The sequence below is a fragment of the Physella acuta genome, unplaced genomic scaffold (genome assembly GCF_028476545.2).
Source record: "Physella acuta isolate Inbredline_101_S28 unplaced genomic scaffold, ASM2847654v3 ptg000507l, whole genome shotgun sequence".
Classification (NCBI taxonomy): Eukaryota; Metazoa; Mollusca; class Gastropoda; family Physidae; genus Physella; species Physella acuta.
The window spans coordinates 264,930-288,290 of record NW_026732026.1 but is presented as its reverse complement, the minus strand read 5'-3'; the positions used below and the strand labels follow the sequence as shown (position 1 = coordinate 288,290).

The 23,361-nt window shown below is 42.4% G+C and overlaps 1 protein-coding gene across 1 annotated transcript in view; it reads right to left on the bottom strand.

The window, feature by feature from the left end:
* Window positions 1-1,253: 1,253 nt before the first annotated feature.
* Window positions 1,254-23,361, bottom strand: part of LOC131944749 (E3 ubiquitin-protein ligase TRIM9) — a 198,590-nt gene continuing 176,482 nt past the window's right edge. The window contains exon 9 of the mRNA XM_059305552.1: window positions 1,254-1,555. Within this exon, the coding sequence (XP_059161535.1) occupies window positions 1,254-1,555 (302 nt within the window). The remainder of the gene's footprint in view (window positions 1,556-23,361) is intronic.

Below are 23,361 nucleotides of genomic sequence, written 5' to 3'. Positions count from 1 at the left end.
GTTAGTAGAGTTTAAATCTAATGACAGATGTTAGTGTTGTAGATAGCGGATCACGTACCTACACACAAAACATTTACAAACAAAACAACCTATCCGTCTTCTTCGTCCTCAGGTGAACCCTGTAGGGGATCGAACAGGTCAACATTGTTGCTGACGTGTATTGTTATCTCCAATCAGAATGACCCCAAACCCCCATTCTTACAGTTTTACTGTGTGTCGTGGGAGTTTTCTAGGCCAGTGCTTGGGCCAAGTCTGCTGGTGCTAAGGACAGTCCGGGGTTACATGGTCAGTATCTTAAGAAGACGAGAAACGTATCTTTCACTCGAGGAGAAACTTTTACACACACACATATAGAACCGTATGTACACGAAGTTATGATATATACATAATTCACATGTTAATTCGGTAAGCTAATACTTTACATAATGCTAAGCAAAGACAATAATTTAAATCACCCAAGTAAAGGCATTCGATCGTAAAGTAATCAATATTTACAAAGACATATAAAAATAGAATGAAAATAGTTCAGTAATTAAATATTTATCACATCGTTTAGATAAAAAAAATTAAAATGTATTAAAATCAGTTCATATTTCTACATTAGCTACCTGGCTCTACATCCGGCAGTTTTACCAAATAAATTGTCAATTTTCAGTCCAACTGCTCAAATTTTTGTTAAGAGGCCAAACATGTATCGTGTAAATAACTAGTTTATCTTGTTAGATCAGGGTGTCTTTTAAAGACCAGACTATGGAACTTTGGCCTATGTAAAGAAGGCACGGACTAATTGATTTCTAAAGAAAATAAATGTTTCGATTCCGCTTTTATTTTTTATTTTTTTCGTAGGTTAGAACTGCTCGTTCTATAAAGCTAGTGGGGGTTTTAAATTCTTAATGACATATATTTTATGAGATCGCTGTGTAAGTCTGTTTACAAAACAGATGTCATAATAATACAAGTATATGTTACTTTCTCTGTTTCATGTTGATAGAGAGATATCAGCCAAGGTCACTAGTTCAGGGCCTTACTGTTCACAGTCAAGGAGTACCGGTCACTAATACTCAGCCTCACATAGCCGTGTTGTAGGTCACTAGTACTCACTCACTGCTCACAGCCGTGTTGTAGGTCACTAGTATTCAGCCTCACTGCCCACAGCCGTGTTGTAGAGGTCACTAGTACTCAGCCTCACTGTCCAGAGTCAAGGTGTACCAGTCACTAGTACTCAGCCTCACATAGCCGTGTTGTAGAGTTCACTAGTACTCAGCCTCACTGCCGCTGTCCACGGGCGGCACCAGGCCAGACCTGAGGGTCACCTGCACGTCACGGTTGATGCTGACAGCGGGGAAGAAGACGCCGTGGAGGTTGGTGAAGGCGATGGGCCCGTGGGGGACGTCGTCGACGTAGTAGCTGAGGGTGTGCTGGGTCAGGTCTAGCAGGACCCCCACCGTACTGCCGCACCGGATCCCCCCGTCCGTGCGGTTCGTGTGTTCGTCCATGTGCATGAACCAGCTGCGCTTCTCGTCGATGTACATGCTCCAGGCGCGCTCGTCTTTACCTGGGGAGATAGGAGGAGAATGTTACGGGAGTCACGTGATGGGGACAGGACGTGAGGGTCAGGTGAGGGGGTAAGGCGTTAGGGTCAGATGATAGGGGCAAGACGGGAGTCACGTGGTAGGGATAAGACTTGAGCTTTAGATTGTAGCAATACAAAGTGGGCGTCATGGGATAGGGGCAACAAGGGAATCATGACGCGGACAGTACATTATGATATGTGATAGGGTCACTCCAGCAGTTACATATATATGTGTAATAAATTTGTTGACAGATAATACAGGAATAATATATGAATGTTATGTGTGATAGATATGTGCTATAAATAGAATATCACTTAAAAGACATATGATCTCAGCAAAACATGACATGCAATTAGCGCAATAATACAAAATATATTTGTAACACAAAAAGAATAAAGTTCTGTTACACTCTAACTTAATGTTTTTTTAAAGCAACTATGCTTTGTCTTTATTGTTTCTCCAATAGCATTGTCTAAGTCTGTTGTGTGATTACTACAATTTCCTAGTTCAGTTTTTCGATATATGTTTCCGCTCATTTAGTTCATTGATAAAAAACACAGTAAATCCCACAGCGCTATGATGAAATAGGCAAACAGTTACGTCAAGTGGTTGAGTAAACACGTCGTAATTTATGTTTGTATTCAATCTAAAAATAGATCGGTTAAAATAGGCACAACAGCTGCGCCACCTAGCGTCATCAATCTTTCATGAGTCAAGATCCTAAAGCGCCATATCAATAATTCGCCATAACGATCGCCAATATTGTCTCACTAGATACGCCGATCAATGGCCGGCTCAGCCGGTTATGACATGATTAAATCCGAGTGGTGCCGGCAGCCGGCAGTGACCAGGGGTCATCGTGACCGGAGAGGGATGTATTGATGTCATCTAGAGTGGAAGGATAGTCGTGTGATGAAAGGCTGATCCGATCGTGTTATCGATCATCGATTGCCCGTGTTCGTCTCTACATGCCTGACCCGGATGTGACCCCACTAAACCCACCTATGAGGTCAAGGCTGATATTATTTGCTGTAAAAGAAAAAATTCAAATGGGTAAAGAGATGGTTCTTTCAACCCCCCCCCCCCCCCCTCCATTACGATTTCTGTTTTCCATAAAGCAAACAATATCCCACATAGACCAGTATCAGATACAGAACAGTATAACATGTATCAATCAGAACAATATAACTTTTTACTAAACAGCTATACAATATTCCCACCTCTGATTAAAATCGAATGATCCACTACACACGATTCTCAATTGGTACGACGGTTTAAACCTACTCAAAATATCTAGGTTTACCTTGGAACCTGACCAAGTGTAACAACACCAACCTCGAAACCTTAAGTTTATTACCAAGTTATCAGGTATATATGATGTATAGCCGTATAACCGACGTATATATCTTACAACATAAAACTTAGGTATAGCTACAACACGTACCTATCTATATAAATGGTGGGGGTAAGAGTGTTCATCACAGATGACACAACATACACACAACATACACACAACATACACACAACATACACACAACATACACACACCATACACACAAACAATATACACACAACATACACACAAACAATATACACACAACATACACACAACATACACACAACATACACACAGTGGCGTAGCGAGGTCGGGTGTCACCCGGTGCGGCAATTAATGGTGACACCCCCCCTGAGGCGTAGCGACCCTTCCCGGGGACAAACTTTCAAATTTTCGATTTGTACCCCCCCCTCAAACTTTCGATTTGCACCCCCCCCCCCTCAAGTTTTCGATTTGCACCCCCCTCCTCGAGTTTTTCTCTATATATTTTGCTATTTTTTTGCCTTGGTGTCACCCACCTATATGGTATCACCCGGTGTGGTCCGCACCCCCGCCCCCCCCCCTCGCTACGCCTCTGCATACACACAACATACCCGCAACATACACACAACATACCCGCAACATACACACAACATACACACAACGTACACAACACATACACGTATATTGTGACAACCTTTTCAAAAACCTCATTTTGAAAATCATTTTCATCTCTCGTCCATTAAAAAAATTGAATTTAAATAAAAAAAAAACATTCATGAAGATTTAACTCCATTAAAACGCTAAATAAAATACGAGGAAACTTTAAAACCGATTTTTCAAGTTTGAAAGAAATTATTAACCCCAACTCTAATGTCGAGCCATTAAAGGCATCTGGTCTTTACAAAACGTAAACACACGTCACTTCCGATCGAGAGATGTACGTCAACAAATCCGCCCCTCCCACCAATTAACTTCCGTTTGCCGAGCTAGCGCGCTATATTAAGATATCGCCATTTTTCCTCGTGCATTAGAACAACCTCGTCATTTGGAATTAACTAAAGCCGTTTCCCACACTGCCCCTATGGTCCTGTTTCCTTGTTTAGCCTCCCGTCCATTGCCTGATTATGCATCTCCTAATCCGTTAATGAATGAACCCCCCCTCTTGCCTGACAACATCTCACCACACCCACCCCCTCCCTACCCTAAAGCAAGCCTTTTAATTTCTCGTTTATTCATCCACTAATCTCCTAATCACTTCGTTATTTTTAAACCAGTCATCAACAGAACACCCCCCACCCACCCCACATCACTATTTCTAGCACCAATCAAAGGATTTGCGTGTTCTAGTAGTTTAAAAAAAAAAGTTTAGTATTACATCAATCTCCATGGTTACAGAAATGTATACATTTCAAACTATTTTTAAATTTAAAATAATAATTAAAACATCATATAAGGTTAATGGCATCACTGTGTTTCAAAACAAAAAAAAAAAAACATTTTTTCTCACATTTATATAGCTCAAAGCCCACTAGTCTAAACTATTTACAGTCTTTTTATTTTTGTTTCTCCTTTCACTTTCTTGCTAATAACATCCGGTCAATACTCTCCGTCCCACAACGTAGCGTCCATCTCCCACCTCCAATCAACGTACTCTCCAATCAATCCCTTGTCTCCCCCCCCCCCCCTACCCACCATATTTCCTTCTACTAAAGCTGTACGTAGCCTAAGTGTCAATCCGTAGAAAACACAGAGCAGTGAAAGAAAAAAAAACAGAAAGGAGTTCAACGACAGGTCACTCAAGGAAAAACACGGGGAGCCGGCACAGCCGTGAGTGCCGGTCACCGTTGATTAAAACGGTCGATGCCGGACACTGAGGGACCAATCTGAATAATGCAAGCGACCGTCGTTGTTCGGGCAAAAGGCAAATATAACTTTCATTTCGCTGCTGTGGAAGTAACAACCCCTCTCCACACACAGCTTTCACTGCAGTCTCTAGATTGTAAGTCTAACATACCCCCTCCCCCCAAATTTTTACTTGACCTCCCCCCCATCCCTTCTCTCCTTGATTGAACATCGCCAATCTCCACCAGTATGGTGCCGCCCACCCAACTAACCAAGTTTAAAAGCCCGCTGTTGACCAACAGCTTCATTAATATTCTCATCACTGCGCATGTCTGCTTGACCAGTCCCCAACGCCCTTGTCCCCTAACTCGGACAGATTAAGATTGTACCCCCCCCCTCCCCCCCCCTCCCCCACTCCCCGCGTCATTGTCAAGGTCTCGCGATTTAACAGTTCAAATATACTTTTCGGGAAGTCCCGCTACCCTTCTGATACTTGAGTTAAAGTCCAGCGACCACCAAGAAAAATACAGACAGGGAAAGATAACAAAGAAGTAATCAGAGGGGCGATTTAACAGAGTTGCCGAACATGATTTGAATTTTAAATGTTGCACTTGTTTTTTTTTTAATTTTAACAAAATTTTAAGTTGGACCAAACCCAAAAAAATAACATCTCATTCTTGTAATGGGATGTGGGTGGGTGGGTGAGGGGGGTGGTTTGTGTGAACGAAGGGTAAGTGTGTGTGGAGTGTGTATGTGTGAGCTTGGTGTGTGTGTGTGAATGGTTAATGTGTGTGGAGTGTGTGTGTGTGAATGGTGTTTGTGTGTGGACAGTGTGTGTGTGAATGGTGTGTATGTATAGAGTGCGCATTGTTTCATGCATGTCTGATGCATGTCAGACTAAATCCGTGTTTTGATGTGGGTCCAGCTTTGTGAAGTCAACCAACCAAATCCGCCATTAAAATTGACTAATTCGCTCATTGGCATTCGGCCCCAGCCTCCGTCTACCGACTTGATACACGGGGCCCAGTGGGTCTCAAGATCTCGCTACCACGGGGTTCCCGGGTCTGCGGGGCCTCTGTCAGCCTAGAGTGGCCTGTCACAATACGGACACGTGTTCGGCCATGTGGCCAGGAAACTCTTGTGTTCACGGCAAACACGGCGCACAGACTTGCCGGCGCGTTGGATATTGGCCGGCTTCCGGTTCCGGCGGTGAACTTGGTTTCAACCCGCGAAACGTCACTCCCCGGCAGCGTCAAAGTTTGAAGAGCTCTTGGGGAAAAAATAAACTTAAAACTAAACCCCGAGGATTGTCGAGTATCGATTGGTTTCAGGACCCGTTCTTGATTCTTCAGAAACCAGAGTTTTTTCATCTGTTCATAATTCTACAGAAACCAGAGTTTTTCTTCATCTGTTCATAATTCTTCAGAAACCAGAGGTTTTCTTCATCAGTTCATAATTCTTCAGAAACCAGTTTTTCTTCGTCTGTTCATTTTTCTCACGAAGTTTTCTTTATGCGACTACCTTGTCCAGGCCACTAAAAGCCGATCATTAAGTCAAAACGGTGTTTAAAATTTGGAGAGTTTGTGAAGATGTTCGTTTAACATTTGTAATGGTCACAGTAACATGGGAGAGCAAATAGTGTAACTGTAGGCATTCTAATGGTGTTACCATAGGCATTCTAATAGTGTACCATAGGCATTCTAATAGTGTAAGCATATGCATTCTAATAGTGTAACCATAGGCATTCTAATAGTGTGTCCATAGGCATTCTAATAGTCTAACCATAGGCATTCTAATAGTGTAACCATAGATATTCTTATAGTGTAACCATAGGCATTCTAATAGTGTAACCATAGACATTCTAATAGTGTAACCATAGGCATTCTAATAGTGTAACCATAGGCATTCTAATAGTGTAACCATAGGCATTCTAATAGTGTAATCATAGGCATTCTAGTAGTGTAGCCATAGGTATTCTAATAGTGTACCATAGGTATTCGCTGTTGGGAGATTGGGAGGAATCAAATGGAGATGTTTACAAGGTTCTTACAACTTTTAAATTGGGTAACAGCTATAATGGGTACCTGACTAAGTGTTGGGCCAACGAAGCTAGCTTGACTATATAAATTTCTTTTTACAGTCACAAAATAGGTCCCCTCTACCTCATCTGTCCTAAGAACCTTCAGATCTCAAAGTTTACTTTGTTTTTTTCCCTTTATCCTTCACGTAACAATCCCCCACTAAACAAAACCCAACTCAAGAAACCCTCATGTAAAGTTGACATCGAGACTTATAGAACTGCTTGATTGAGTGGACCTACTTGATGTCAGTTTAAATTGAAATTCATCTCACGAAAACCTAACTTTAATGATTATTTTTGGACTTCTTTCTGTTTTTCTTCTAAAGCTGACATATCGTAATCGAAGAAATCCTCATTAAAATCTATCTTGATTGCGAAAATTCCATGTCCTAATCAGTCGTACAGAAATTTAAAGCAGCCCATTGGAATGTGTAATTATCTTTCTTGACAAAATCAATATCTACCAATTACAAGATAAAAAAAAAACTAATCGAATGTCATTAATAATTAACATTATTATCCTCACAAAACGATACCCAGCTTGGACGATACGAAATTAATCGATTACTTGGGTGAGAACAAAAGAGGGTTTTTCGAATCGATTACCGCGCTTTTATTTCTAGTTAATAAGCATCGATTTCCTCGCTGTGGCGTTTTACACGTAGAGTAGTCGATTATGTTGGTATCGTCTGATTGTTGTCGGTGTTACCTTGTGCGCGTGGTGACCTGAGTTGACCCCTGGCAAGATGGCGGCTTGAAAAAAACTTTTATTCTTAAGCCTCTAGATTAGATACGGTAAGTTAAGGACGCGGGTTCCTTTGTGGTCGTTAAGAAATCATGCTCGTAACAAATTAAAAACCAAACTTCTGTAATTCAATCGTTTTTTTTAAGTTAAAAAAAAACCTTGTCATTTGAATGTTAAGTGTAGTACACATTCAGAGGCGTAGCGACCCTTCCCGGCGCCCGGGGACAAACTTTTCGATTTGCACCCCCCCCCCTCAAGATTTAGATTTGCACCCCCCCCCTCAAACTTTCAACTTTCGATTTGCACCCCCCTCAACCTATCAATTTTTTTTTCCAACCCATTTTGGCGCCCCCTAAGGTCGGCGCCCGGGGACATATGTCCCCCCCCCCCCCGCACCCCCCCCCCCCTCTCTACGCTACGGAGTACATTTAAAAAATAATATTTTCGAACAAGTTTTGTAAGTAGCATCAATACACACAAAAACGTTGGTGGAAAAAAAATAATGTCACGAAATTAAAGTTTGAAAATTACCTTAGAGGGTGTTGTTAGATAGTTTAAATTGATACGGACCTGGGTTACAACACTGAACAAACAGCCGGTGTGGTGGAGGCATATATTTTATGGGTGGATTACGGTTTATGGTGTTGAATTAGAATTTTAAAATGTTTACAAATTCCATAAAATATTTAATATTTTAAAAAAAATATATACCAAGTACAGTTTCTGCAGAATAAGTACGAGATGAATTATATAACCAGAATCGCCATGTTTTGTCAAATATAGGTCCATGTCGTCTTGTGTATATGGTACAGGTGTATGTATAGATGGGCTTCTTGTTACACAGAACCACCTCTAACCACACATGACAAGTTTTCTGACATTCTTAGAACTAGTCTAGATGTAGACTACACTTCTTGGCATTTCACGCAACCATCTCTAACATCAATTGTCACGTCATTCAAAATTTGTAGATCTAGTCTAGAACTAGCCTACACTGTATTTCCAAAGCACCAACTCCAACCACAAATGTCAATTCATACAAAATGTGTAGCACTAGTCTAGAACTAGCCTACACTGTCTGTCATGCAACCTCCGCCAACCACAAACGTCAACCCCAGCACTCCAACCAAAACAGCCCCCCGACATGGAGTGGCCGGCAAATTGGACAACTTGACCGCTGTAGTATCGTTACACTGACGACATCACAATGGCGAGCTGCTTGCCGGGGTATTAATAGCCATTCCGGTCTGATCCGGTTAAGGCAGAGTTAAAATTCATGGTCATAGCCGGCAGATTCACGGTCATAGCCGGCAGATTCGCAGTCGTAGCCGGCGAATGATGGTGTCGTTGTGGCGCTATTGTCTCGCCAAACACAGGCCTAGCCCAGATGGCGTTTCTCAAAACATCACCCCCGGGCTGTTCGAGTGCCCAAACTTTGTTAGTGTCAGACCCCCACCCCCCACTCTCCCCACCCTCACGATGTAACTTAATTTTACGTCGCTGTTATTTAATTTAAATATTTACATTTGAAAGTTTAATTTAAAATTCGGTTGATGAAAAAATTATTTATATTCGAGTAAACAAAACATGAAAGATCAACTGTTTTAACTAAATGAAAAAAAAAGGTAACCAGTTTCCTAGCTTCATAATTCTGCCTTCAACGGGTGAATAAAAAAAACGAGTTTTAAATGTAAAAGGAACAAATAAAACAATGACAGAATGAGTATATAAACTACGCGTGAGGTTGTTGGTTATACTCGAATCTAAGCCGACTTGAAAAAACAGACATTTTAGGATGAAAGTTGTGAAGTTCATACCATAATGTTGGTATTGGTTTACTGAATCGAGTTATCAAATTGATCGGTCGATGATCTCATGAGTAGGGTACAGTGTTCTGTGGTAGATATGATGAGCTTTGGTGGATGGGTGGATTATAAGAGGAATTAGGTGGATGGGTGGACTGAAAAACTGATTTGGTGGATGGGTGGACTGAAAAACTGATTTGGTGGATGGGTAGACTGAAAGACTAGTTTGGTGGATGGGTGGATTGAAAGACTGATTTGGTGGATGGGTAGACTGAAAGACTAATTTGGTGGATGGGTGGATTGAAAGACTGATTTGGTGGATGGGTGGACTGAAAGACTAATTTGGTGGATGGGTGGATTGAAAGACTAGTTTGGTGTATGGGTGGATTGAAAGACTAATTTAATGGATGGGTGGATTGAAAGACTAGTTTGGTGGATGGGTGGATTGAAAGACTAATTTAATGGATGGGTGGATTGAAAGACTAGTTTGGTGGATGGGTGGATTGAAAGACTAATTTGGTGGATGGGTGGATTGAAAGACTAGTTTGGTGGATGGGTGGATTGAAAGACTAATTTGGTGGATGGGTGGATTGAAAGACTAGTGTGGTGGATGGGTGGACTGAAAGACTAATTTGGTGGATGGGTGGATCAAAAGGGAAATGAATTAATTCCCATGTGAAGCCACACAACATGTGACTAGAAAATTGGTGCCGTGATTCAGGGGGAATAACGCGAGGACAAGGGCGATAATCTGGCTTTATCCGAGACTGATCACTCGTGACGACGGGGAGGCGACTAATTATTGCTTTTAACCTGCCGGTCACGTGCTGGGGTGAGCAGTCAAACGCACGTCTGATGGAACAAACTTTTACAATGGGCCGATTCTGACCGATTCTGGCCGATTCTGACCAATACTGGCCGATACTGGCCGATACTGGCCGATACTTGCCCATACTGGCCCATACTGGCCGATACTGGCCGATACTGGCCGATACTGGCCGATACTGACCGATACTGGCCGATACTGGCCCATACTGGCCGATACTGGCCGATACTGGCCCATACTGGCCGATACTGACCGATACTGGCCGATACTTGCCCATACTGGCCCATACTGGCCGATACTGGCCGATACTGGCCGATACTGACCGATACTGGCCGATACTGGCCGATGACTTCCGATATAGTCCGATACTGGCCGATACTGGCCGATACTGGCCGATACTGGCCGATACTGACCGATACTGGCCGATACTGGCCGATGACTTCCGATATAGTCCGATACTGGCCGATACTGACCGATACTGGCCGATGCTGGCCGATACTGGCCGATACTTGCCGATACTGGCCCATACTGGCCGATACTGGCCGATACTGGCCGATACTGGCCGATACTGGCCGATACTGACCGATACTGGCCGATACTGGCCGATACTGGCCGATACTGACCGATACTGGCCGATACTGGCCGATACTGGCCGATGACTTCCGATATAGTCCGATACTGGCCGATACTGACCGATACTGGCCGATGCTGGCCGATACTGGCCGATACTTGCCGATACTGGCCCATACTGGCCGATACTGGCCGATACTGGCCGATACTGGCCGATACTGGCCGATACTGGCCGATACTGACCGATACTGGCCGATACTGGCCGATACTGACCGATACTGGCCGATACTGGCCGATACTGGCCGATGACTTCCGATATAGTCCGATACTGGCCGATACTGACCGATACTGGCCGATGCTGGCCGATACTGGCCGATACTTGCCGATACTGGCCCATACTGGCCGATACTGGCCGATACTGGCCGATACTGGCCGATACTGGCCGATACTGACCGATACTGACCGATACTGGCCGATACTGGCCGATACTGACCGATACTGGCCGATACTGGCCGATACTGGCCGATGACTTCCGATATAGTCCGATACTGGATCTATTATGCCCCAACTAATAGGTTTAACAGTATTTTTGTCAGTAGTTCTATGGTTGGTGGTTATATTTATATAGTCAGTGGTTTTATACCCAGTATTCCTACAGTAGTTATAAATAATTGTATTTTCTACCGGAAAATTTATTCAGCCCCACCCCCCCCCCCCATCCGAACAGTTTTAAGTGCCCCCCCCCCCCCCAGGAGAATAAAGTCTGAAAGAAACACTGCGTGCTAATGGCATGGTCGAATTAAAGAAGTAAGAGGAATATAAAATAATGCCTAAATGAATAAAAGGTAAATTTAAAAAATGGCAATGAAACTAATTTGCCGGTTTTATACGCAGATAATGAACTTAACGCTTTCTACGGCCGAGAAAGATTCCATGACGCTCAGAAAGTCCCCCCAGTTTTTGGACACAAGATATCCAGTCTAACCTCCCCCCTCCCCCTCCCCCAACAGCCGTTAGCTCACCCTAATCCAGTTCCCAGCCGGCGGGTTATGTGCATGTTTATCAAGCAAACACAGACCTGGACAAGCAGTGCTCACACAGACACATGCACGCGCAACCTGCCCGGCACGTGTCTGCCAGCCACGGGCCCCGTTCTCTTTGATCGCGACCCCCCGGGGGTCAAATAGTGCGCTGTATATCGTCCACAACCAGCCCCGCGGACAGGTCCCCCACCCTCAGAGTTTACGAACGTCATCTGCTTATGATGTTAACGACCTTGGCTAAACCTGTGTCACTAGAACGAGGCTGTGGTAGACTTGATAGTTGGAGCCGTTGATTGCTTTTAAATTACCGCCATTATACATCCGTCGACGGGATGTAGTTAGAAAAAAGAGGTTTTAACAGACAATTGAGTTGTGAGATTATTATAGACAGTGAGGAAGTCTCAGCAACCAACACACATGCGACAGTGGTTGTAATTTACAACATACTATGAGGCCATGTGCAAAACATAAACATTCATCGGAAGGGTTCGTGTTAATATATCGTATGACCCGGTCACATAACATATAACACGAGAACATATCGTATTACATGTGCACGAAATGTGACATCTTTTACCCAACTGCAAGTACCTGCACCCCCATATACATACACATTCCAAGACACCCCCCCCCCCCTATTTAACACGAGTAATTAAAAACCTGTAATATTAAAAACAAATAAGTGGGAATAACGTAATGTTAGATAAAATGACGAGTTGTATCTTGCTTAAAAGAGTTGTGAACCCATATGTTTCGCCAACAATTGTAAACAATCTTCAGTCAGCCGTGTCAACATAATCACCCAGCCATGTCAACAATAAGAATAAAATAATCCGAAGCTAATCCCCTATCTGCTCTATCGAACACCTTACCTTACATAGCACACCACTACAAGACCAACCTTCAGGTTATACAATACTCACATGAGTCACATCATTCCACACAATACAACTGACTCGTTTCGGTTGAATAAACACAAAACACTGGAGATTCTCGTATCTTTTACACAACGTAACACTTTATGATTGCACACTGTAGGGGGATATTTGCTTTATGTCGACTTCTTGGCACGCAATTAAATCTATGTTACCGTGCGGCAGGTGACACGACACTTGAGTGACAGGGATTCGATCCCGGGTTATATAAGATCAGATCTCCCGACGTCGATGTCAGCGAGCCGGTTATTTTCCTAAAGTATTGCCTGTAATGGCAGTTTGACGGCACCCGTTGCCTCACTAAACAGAGTTGCCGCTGGCAGATTACATTGATGGATGTCTAAGGAAGTTGACTTAACTCACTTGAAAATTGAACAAAAAAAAAAAAAAAAAAAAAATATATATATATATATATATATATATATATATATATATATATATATATATATATATATATATATATATATATATATATATATATATATTAAAGGGAGACAACACGAAATAGAAAAATAAAGGGAGACAACGAGACGTGGAAAAATAAAGGGAGAGTACTAGTAATAAACAAGGGAGTTTACGTAAAGCAGAGGTTTTTTTTTATTGCGGCTAAAAGCTGCGGAGGCTGTATCGAATTAAAGATTCATTAACGTGTCTAAACCGATACCCTACCAGCGTAGGCGGGTAAGCACAGAAGCTAATTAATAAGGTATTAGCTTACATGGCACGTAATAAACTAGATGTTTCAGACACACAAAATAGAAACGGAAGTCTACTACGTTGTATATTTTAGTTAAGGATTTAAAAAGCTGCCGCTCTTCACCCTCCCCTGCATGTTTTTCCCCAATGTCTTCTCTTTGTCAAATATACAATTAGCTTGTGTACGCTTTTAGAATTATTTTTTTCAGTTACAAAGCAGTGGTTAACACTTCTTAAATTATATTTAAAAAAAAGAAGGAAACAGTAATCATCCTAGATTAATGAGAATTTGAAGGTTGGCTATTTATACCTCGGGTTATTTAATTAAATAACAAGCAGTGAGGCGCCAATTCCGGGGATAATCTTAGTCGAAACAGATGAAATCTACTTCATATGCCCAGTGTCTTGAAAAGAAACCGGAGAAGATGGCGGTGATGATATACACACTCCACACCTTACTTCTCGTACAATCAGATATTCAGCTGGACAATAGTGTTTCTTTCAGACTTTTTTCTTCTAGGGGGAGGACACTAGAAATTTTGGGGGGGGGGGGGATTGAAATTTCGGGGGGGGGGGGGACACTGTTAAAAGTATATATTTTCTATATAAATTCCATTTCGTTCGGGGGGGGGGGGGGGGGCAGTAGACTTTCTTCGAAGAGATGCCTGGAAAATCTGCACAACTGGCTGTAGAATAAAACATTCTGGGGCTCACACACAATGACGTCACGTCATTTCCTTTTTGCCAGACAAGGTCACCACAGAAGATAAATTGAAAAGCTATTGGTCCCAGGGGTGGTGGGGGTGGTGGGGGTGGGGTGGGGGGGGGGGTGCTGTGGCTACAGATGTGAGGACAAACGATGAAACAGACGACAGCGAGAAATATATCATACTTTTACAAGTAGCGTTTCTATACTGAGATGTTGGAAGTAATTGTTGTATGCAACTACTTTTGAATATAACAACTGTTGAATATAACAACTGTTGGATATCAAAACTGTTGAATATAACAACTGTTGAATATAACAACTGTTGGATATCAAAACTGTTGAATATAACAACTGTTGAATATAACAACTGTTGGATATCAAAACTGTTGAATATAACAACTGTTGAATATAACAACTGTTGGATATCAAAACTGTTGAATATCAAAATTGTTGAATATAACAACTTTTGAACATAAAAACTGTTAAATATAACAACCTTTGTGTGAAACAGCTGTTGCATATAACAATTGTGTGTAACAATGGTTATATCAGCGGTTTAGATTTTCCCGATCATTTAGAAAAAAGTCCAGCAACACAACCCTTTGTCATCGGCTAACTCGGACAGTTAAATCCTGGACTGGAATTGTTTTATTTGTTGTAGGCAATCACGTGACCAGCCATTGTCTTCCGTTCTGCTGACGTAGAAGTATACAGAAATCACATGATTGTTTTTAAAATACAAGCGGCTCTCAGACGACTAAATGAAGATTTATCTCTTCTAAATTTAGCTTAAGACTAGAATAGATATTTAGACTTGCCCGGTATTGTTTTTAAAGTAGTCTGGCAGATATAGATAGGAGGGGTGAAAATACGATTCTTGATGTAAAAAAGTATTAGCGAGATAAGGATTATGTTTCTGCTTTTAGGATTAGAGAAAAAAACTGCAGTCTTTAAATATAATCGCAAGATGGTGCTATCCAACATGGTGAAAACGTTGTTCAAATCAGGAGTGGAAAACTGGGACCAACCAAAGGCAGTTAGATAACGCTAGTCACCTGATGACCACCCGCCTGCCCCACCCCGTGTCTGCCCCAGGGTGGGGTCTGGCGTTTCGTGTTTTCTCATGACCAGATAGACGGGGGGTAGAGCCGAGTCATTAGCTCACGCGTCACGCGTCATGGACTCTGCCCACCAAATGGACGGCTAAACGGTTGTCGGATCTGAAGCCGTCACGCTACATGCACCTCGTCAACCTGGGGGGTGGGTTCTGTTACACGTGGCGGGGCGGGGGTGGGGGGGGGGGGTTAGGTGTTATATGTTTTACACGAGGGCCAGGAAGCAAATTTTGATGTAGGTAAAAGTTATGTGAGGTGTGGACGGGAAGTACAAGACACGTAGGATGGGGCGGATGTTGTGGGGTGGGGTAGATGTTGTGTGGGGTGGGGCAGATGTTGTGTGGGGTGGGGCAGGTGTTGTGTGGGGTGGGGCAGATGTTGTGTGGGGTAGATGTTGTGTGGGGTGGTGCAGATGTTGAGTGGGGTGGGGTAGATGTTGTGTGGGGTGGGGCAGGTGTTGTGTGGGGTGGGGTAGATGTTGTGTGGGGTGGGGAAGGTGTTGTGTGGGGTGGTGCATATGTTGAGTGGGGTGGGGTAGATGTTGTGTAGGGTGGGGCAGGTGTTGTGTGGGGTGGGGTAGATGTTGTGTGGGGTGGGGAAGGTGTTGTGTGGGGTGGTGCAGATGTTGAGTGGGGTGGGGTAGATGTTGTGTGGGGTGGGGCAGGTGTTGTGTGGGGTGGGGTAGATGTTGTGTGGGGTGGGGAAGGTGTTGTGTGGGGTGGGGCAGGTGTTGTGTGGGGTGGGGTAGATGTTGTGTGGGGTGGGGCAGATGTTGTGGGGTGGGGCAGATGTTGTGGGGTGGGGCAGATGTTGTGTGGGGTGGGGCAGGTGTTGTGTGGGGTGGGGTAGATGTGTGGGGTGGGGCAGGTGTTGTGTGGGGTGGGGTAGATGTTGTGTGGGGTGGGGAAGGTGTTGTGTGGGGTGGGGCAGGTGTTGTGTGGGGTGGGGTAGATGTTGTGTGGGGTGGGGAAGGTGTTGTGTGGGGTGGGGTAGATGTTGTGTGGGGTGGGGCAGATGTTGTGGGGTGGGGCAGGTGTTGTGTGGGGTGGGGTAGATGTTGTGTGGGGTGGGGCAGGTGTTGTGTGGGGTGGGGTAGATGTTGTGTGGGGTGGGGAAGGTGTTGTGTGGGGTGGGGCAGGTGTTGTGTGGGGTGGGGTAGATGTTGTGTGGGGTGGGGCAGATGTTGTGGGGTGGGGCAGATGTTGTGGGGTGGGGCAGATGTTGTGTGGGGTGGGGCAGGTGTTGTGTGGGGTAGATGGTGTGTGGGGTGGGGGCAGATGTTGTTTGGGGATGGTTCTCGGGATGGTTCTAAGAACAATTTCCTTATGCCCTATACCCGACTAATGCCAACTGTGACTGAAAAAAAAATTAGTCCCTTAACTAGGTCGGGGGTTGATTGAGTTTTCTTTGATTTATGTAAGAAAGAAGTAATTAATTATCTTTTGTTTACATCTGAAAGCTTATGAGTGGAAGGGGGTGGGGAGGCCGTCTTTAAAAAAGTGCCAATCGCTTCCCATGTCAAATTGTTAGATTTCCATCTATTTGTTGCACGCACATTTACACGTTGAGTGTCCTGGTGGGGGTCGTGTAATTAAATTTAAGAACTCACACGGAGACCACAGTGGACGTGCATGTTTTTAACGTCAGCATGACGTGCATGTCTATAGGACGTGCGGCACGTCTTACATGACGCGAGGAACATGACGCGAGGAACATGACGCGAGGAACATGGGTTCACTGACGCAGCATGTGTAATGGAGGGGGGGGGGGGGTGAGAAAATTTGAGTGAAGTGCCGGTTGTGGTTAAAACATTGGCATCGTCAGGAAGTGACGTGGTGGGTCACGATGACAGGGGGGGGGGGGGGGCGCACGTGAGGGAAGGTGAGACGTGCAGATCACGTGTCACGCTTGGGTGATTAAAGATGGGCAGACGTGTAACACGTTTGGTTCACTGTCAAAAATGTGAATGTTCACTGCTAAAATGTGAATGTTTACTGCTAAAATGTGAATGTTTACTGCTAAAATGTGAATGTTTACTGCTAAAAATGTGAATGTTTACTGCTAAAATGTGAATGTTTCTGCTAAAATGTGAATGTTTACTGCTAAAATGTGAAAGTTCACTTCTAAAATGTGAATGTTAACAGCTAAAATATGAATGTTTACTGCTAAAATGTGAATGTATACTGCTAAAATCTGAATGTTTACTTCTAAAATGTGAATGTATACTGCTTAAATGTGAATGTTCATTGCTAAAACGTGAATGTTTACTGCTAAAATGTGAATGCTCTCTGCCCGTATGTGACTGATTATTGCTAGGATTTGAATGTTCACCAAAATGACTGCCAAAAAAATGTAAGTTAACAACGTGAAGAGTTTAGAAAAATAAAAAGATGTTGTCATACCATTAAATTGTTGTTTTATTGTGCAACAATAATTAAACGTCAATGATAAAAAAATATGAGCTTACTCCTCATGACCCATATCTATAAAATTATCCGTTCATTAAGGTCCTAATCACTAATTATGTCGAGTTTTATTACAGTGTAGATTTCTGTGTGTAACTGGATCTGTCATCAGATATCTGCACGTGTAGTCTACAACTGACCGGTACTTTATGTCGTGAGGTCTATGACGTCATCAATTCTCACGTGCAGTATTCAACTGACCGGTACTTTATGTCGTGAGGTCTATGACGTCATCAATTCTCACGTGCAGTATTCAACTGACCGGTACTTTATGTCGTGAGGTCTATGACGTCATCAATTCTCACGTGCAGTCTACAACTGACCGGTACTTTATGTCGTGAGGTCTATGACGTCATCAGTTCTCACGTGCAGTCTACAACTGACCGTACTTTCTGACGTGAGGTCTATGACGTCATCAGTTCTCACGTGCAGTCTTCAACTGACCGGTACTTTATGTCGTGAGGTCTATGACGTCATCAGTTCTCACGTGCAGTCTACAACTGACCGTACTTTCTGACGTGAGGTCTATGACGTCATCAATTCTCACGTGCAGTCTACAACTGGCCGGTACTTTATGTCGTGAGGTCTATGACGTCATCAATTCTCACGTGCAGTCTACAACTGACCGGTACTTTATGTCGTGAGGTCTATGACGTCATCAATTCTCACGTGCAGTCTACAACTGACCGGTACTTTATGTCGTGAGGTCTATGACGTCATCAATTCTCACGTGCAGTCTACAACTGACCGGTACTTTATGTCGTGAGGTCTATGACGTCATCAATTCTCACGTGCAGTCTTCAACTGACCGGTACTTTATGTCGTGAGGTCTATGACGTCATCAATTCAATTCCCGGAAACGTCGCCAATTACTGTCACTGCGCATTGCAGTGCGCAGCCTAAACAGGAGAACCCAGCCAGAAGGCTAATCAGATCTACCGTTCACGGGTTGGCGAGACTTGCAGCCAAAAAAAACAGGACAACAGGATCGTGTTGGGTGTACACCGAGGGACCAGATAGAATTATACCGGCGTTGATCGGGCCAATAGCGAGTCTAAATATCTGTAAACAGTCAAGTAATTGTCTTATCCTATTTTCACATGCGTGATTTAAACGGTGGTATTCGTTTAAGCGATTCTTGCAGTTTGGAAATTTGATTTCAAACATGAATATAGGATATACATATTGATTACGGTAATGGCTTCGTGTCCACTTCGGGGATTTCCAATGAGAATGATGGGTTTTCCCGATGTTTTGACACGTAGGTAGTGCGTAGATAAGGGTAAAGAATAATGGACATCGTGATCACAGATTTATATATATAAAGCATGTCCTGATATTTTAAGAACGTTTCTGATGCAAAATCTCTCACTAGAAAAAAATAGATAAATAAAAACGAAACTTTAATTTTCTAAAAAAAAAAAAAAAAAAAAAAAAGTGAAAACAGCAAAACAAACTTCTAATAGAGGAATCGTTTAGTTTTCGGGTTGGATTTCCCCCAATGCACCGTTAATTTGTAGCATACAAGGCACATACATATTGTTTAGTATATGAGGCACATACATATTGTTAAATATAAGAGGCACATACACAATGTTCCCTCTAAGCTGCGCGGCCGCACAGTAGTTTTGGACCTGCCGCGCAGTCATTTTCTAAAATACTTATAGCCTTGTATAAAACTTTTAGAATTCCGCGCACACAAAATACAAGTTGCACTCTAGCTTTTTCGCCTTAGCGGGAAGGTTGCACATACATATTGTTCAGTATACGAGGCACATACATATTGTTTAGTATATGAAGCTCATATTTTTTAGTATATGACGCACTTACATATTGTTCAGTATATAAGGTATACGAATGTTCAGTATTTGAGGTATACAAATGTTGTTCAGTATATGAGGCACATACATATTGTTTAACATATGAGGTATACGAATGTTGTTCAGCAGGTAGACTAAATTTCATATACAAGTATAAGTATTAGATCCTACGCTTAGGTTTATATCAATGTGTTTTAGATTTCTGTTATCCGAATGTTGTACTTTTCCTTCGGATCCCGAAAAACCGATAACCTGAATACTATTTTAGTAAGGCGAACATGATTACTTGTAAAAGGAGCTAATTGGATCCTAGGTTTCTATCAATTTTTAGAGATTTCCTTCATTAGAAGTTGTGTTTCCCTCTATTTCGGATTTCTCAAAAACCTTCAGATTTTGATAATTTTATATTATATTCTCATAAAGCAGTATATTCTAAGAACGTTTCAACCCTAAAAAAAAAACCCACCACCCTCAAAACCTAGCGTTTATTCACTAACCTGACTGTCTATACCCTGACATGCCAGCCCAGCCCCTACTGTTATACGAATATACGAGAAGGTGTAGGGTAGCTAGATCCCGCTTTATTCTGTGGTTGGTTGTTTAAAAATTTGGTTGAAGATACAAGTCAAGTAATACAACAGGAGTGTTGATGGTACACGGCGCCTTCCGAAATACTTCCAAGTTCCATCCACCTATCGCAATCTTAAGAGCATGGCGTTTTCAAATGTATTGAAAAGATTTTGACATGACAAAATACGATAGCTATTACACGTCTAGGAAGATTTTTGTCATAACCTTATTTTTAATATTGAATTTGTAAACATGAATTTCTGTAATAATTAGTCGCTAGTAATGTTACAACTATACTTAATTGCGTTTTATTTAGTGAGCTAAATGATTTTCTTCACATATTTATTGTAATTTTTATTGGAACTTTGGTATTAGTTTTTATTGATTAAACAATAGTACAAAAATATAATATTAAAATCAAAGAAAGTACAAATCCGACACAAATTGTACACGAAAGGTTATATTTATGTCTAAATTCACAGTGAATAACTAAAATTTTATTTTCATAACTGTTGAGGGTATTTGTATTTTAATGACTTATAAAGTTATGGTTGTTTCCCTTTACTACATTGAAGTTCTGAAGGGAAGTAATAATATTGCTAATGTTAAAACCAATAATATAGTGATTAAAATAAATAAATCACTTATTTCATACGCTAAAACTTTTAAACTAAAACTCTGGCTGCAGATAAAAGTTAGCAAACGAACATAGTTTTTTTCTGTTGTAAACTTGACGAGTAATCGCTATTAAGTAACACATGTAGCAACAATCTTTAGGTATTATCTATATATATAATTCTCTTCCTCGAGCCGTTAGAAAACAAGCTGCAAACGCTCTCCCTACCTCCCCACCCCTACATGGTTTTAGTGAGCTGTGTTCACTCTAAATGTTTACAAGCAGAGCCAACGATTTTAAACGTAGGGGGGGGGGGGGGGAGGAGGGGGGGAGGGAAGGAAGGGGGGGGGGTTATGGTCCTTAACGAGCTACTTATAGTGTTTTAAAGAAATATTTTCAGTGTCAGCGTTGGTACTGTCGAATTCACAAATTATGAATTGTATTGAAAATTAGAAACAACTAAATAGCGGCGTATGTTATGCCGCGGGCCGGCTCGTCAGAAATATTAGTGATATTTACCAAGTAGGTTCTAAATACGAAGAACTATAATTATATAACTTTCTTTTCTGTTTTTAATTTTTAATGTTGGAATGGAATAGATTCTCTCCAACAAAATTAAGTATTACGTGTCAATTTGTTATACGTCATACAGGCCGTTGACTCCGATTTCAGCCTGATTTTCTTTTAGGATTTGCTTTCATAGCCTTTGTCCAACCAAGAACAAACTACAAGGCAGCAGTTGTTTGATTTTGGAATTGTCTCTCTTATAGAAGAGTGGCTGTCCCCAGCTAACGAGCCTCATCTGCCCGGGGGTTCGAACTCGAGACTATTCGGTTTAGCGACCATGAGCGTTTACAAACTCGACCACACCTATCCCACCTCAATGACACTAATGATATATCTGCAAACCAATATTTGCACCAACTGGATCACTTGACGTGTCTGTCTCCAACATGTTTGACCACTGGCAGATTTTCTTACTTAAGGCAACACGTAAACTTTTTAATTTTAAAAGTGTTTCTATATCAGCGTGCAGGGCGAGTAGAGTTTCGGTGACATTGTCATACAAGATGATAGTGTGGTCAGTGCTGCTCAGTCGACTTTACTTCCCCCTAACGTAAGTCAGGCACTCATCAGATCTGGGTGGAGTGAGGGACATCCAAATGGACACGAGTACAGATTACGACCTTGACACTTTCGGATGCGTCCCACCGTCCAATCACGTCATCTGATCATGTAGCTCATAAAAAAGTAAAGTTTCCCTTTCAAACCTGGCGGTCTATGGGGCAAGTGAAGTAGAGTTCACTTGTTTCTGTGACCTCGGCATATAAAGAGATAGTGTGGTCAGGACTACGCCCAGCCGCCTTTACTTTCCCTAACGTGAGTTAGTTACCCATCAGAGTTGGGTGAACTCAGGGACGGTCTGCTGACTTGAACCCGGATTCGAACTCGAGACTTACGGGTTAATGTTGCTCATAGTTAACTTTCAATTCTTGACGCTTTGGACCAATTGTTAACTTTGTAACTTTAAACCATTTTAACACCCCCCCCCCTCCTTATATCTGAGGTGCTGTAAAACAATTCAGCTAATGGAGAGAGAAAAAAAATTCCGGCAACTGTGGTGCCGGTGATGTAGCCGGTCTTCTGGAGAAGTGCCGGCAATTAGCAGGCGTGGAATTGGACTAATGACGAGCTGTTGTTTTAGTGGCGGGGAGGGGGGGGGGGAGCAACAGGCAACATGACGGTGGTGGCTGTTGTGTGAAGCAGCTGCTTGCCGTGATATGCTACAGAAGCCGGCACAGAAGCCGGCACAGAAGCCGGCATACGTGTAAGACAAGCTCCACGCAAATGGCCTGGCTCAAATAGTTGGCAACATTGTTTGTTGTTTTCATTGTCATTTTACTTCGTCGCTGACTTCTTCGGTGAATATTACCCTGGCGGCTGAACTGGGAACCGTGTTCGGTACAGTGGGTAGAAGATGGACACACTGTGTTGCGTGTTGGTATAGTGAGTGTGTGTAAGTTTGTGTGTGTGTGTGAGCTAATTTGTGTGTGTGAGAGAGCAAGTGTGTGTATCTATGTATGACTGTCAGTGATGATGAGGTCAGTAGAGGGGGGATCAGTGGGGGTGGGGTGTGCAAAAGTAGAACACAATTTTTAAACATCCTTGATGCACAGACTATTGTAATGTTTTAGTTTTTGTTCGCCGCGAAAATCTGTTGTTGATCGCGTCTGGTCAAGTCTTTAGGGCTTCAGACTAAAGGTCAGCGTCAATTTAAACTTAACTTGGAGAAATGTGAGACTCGACAATATGTTTTGAACAATAACATGTAATTAAGTTAGAGTTATCTGCCGCTGTCATCTGCTTAACATCAAGATGTCATCACCATCACAAAGCTTAGATAGACGCTCATTTAAATCCAATCCCACAAAAAGAACAAAACAACAACCATGCACAGAAAACAATGGCAATCACCCGACAACGGAGCAGAGATAAAACGGATCCCCGTGGGAGATAACTCGTTCTATTCAAGTGGAAAAATTGTCAAAACCGATTGGTTTTTCCAAGTGAAGCAGAAAAAATAATTTAACTGCATTATTTTGTTTTCAAATTCAGAAAATAAAATAAAAAT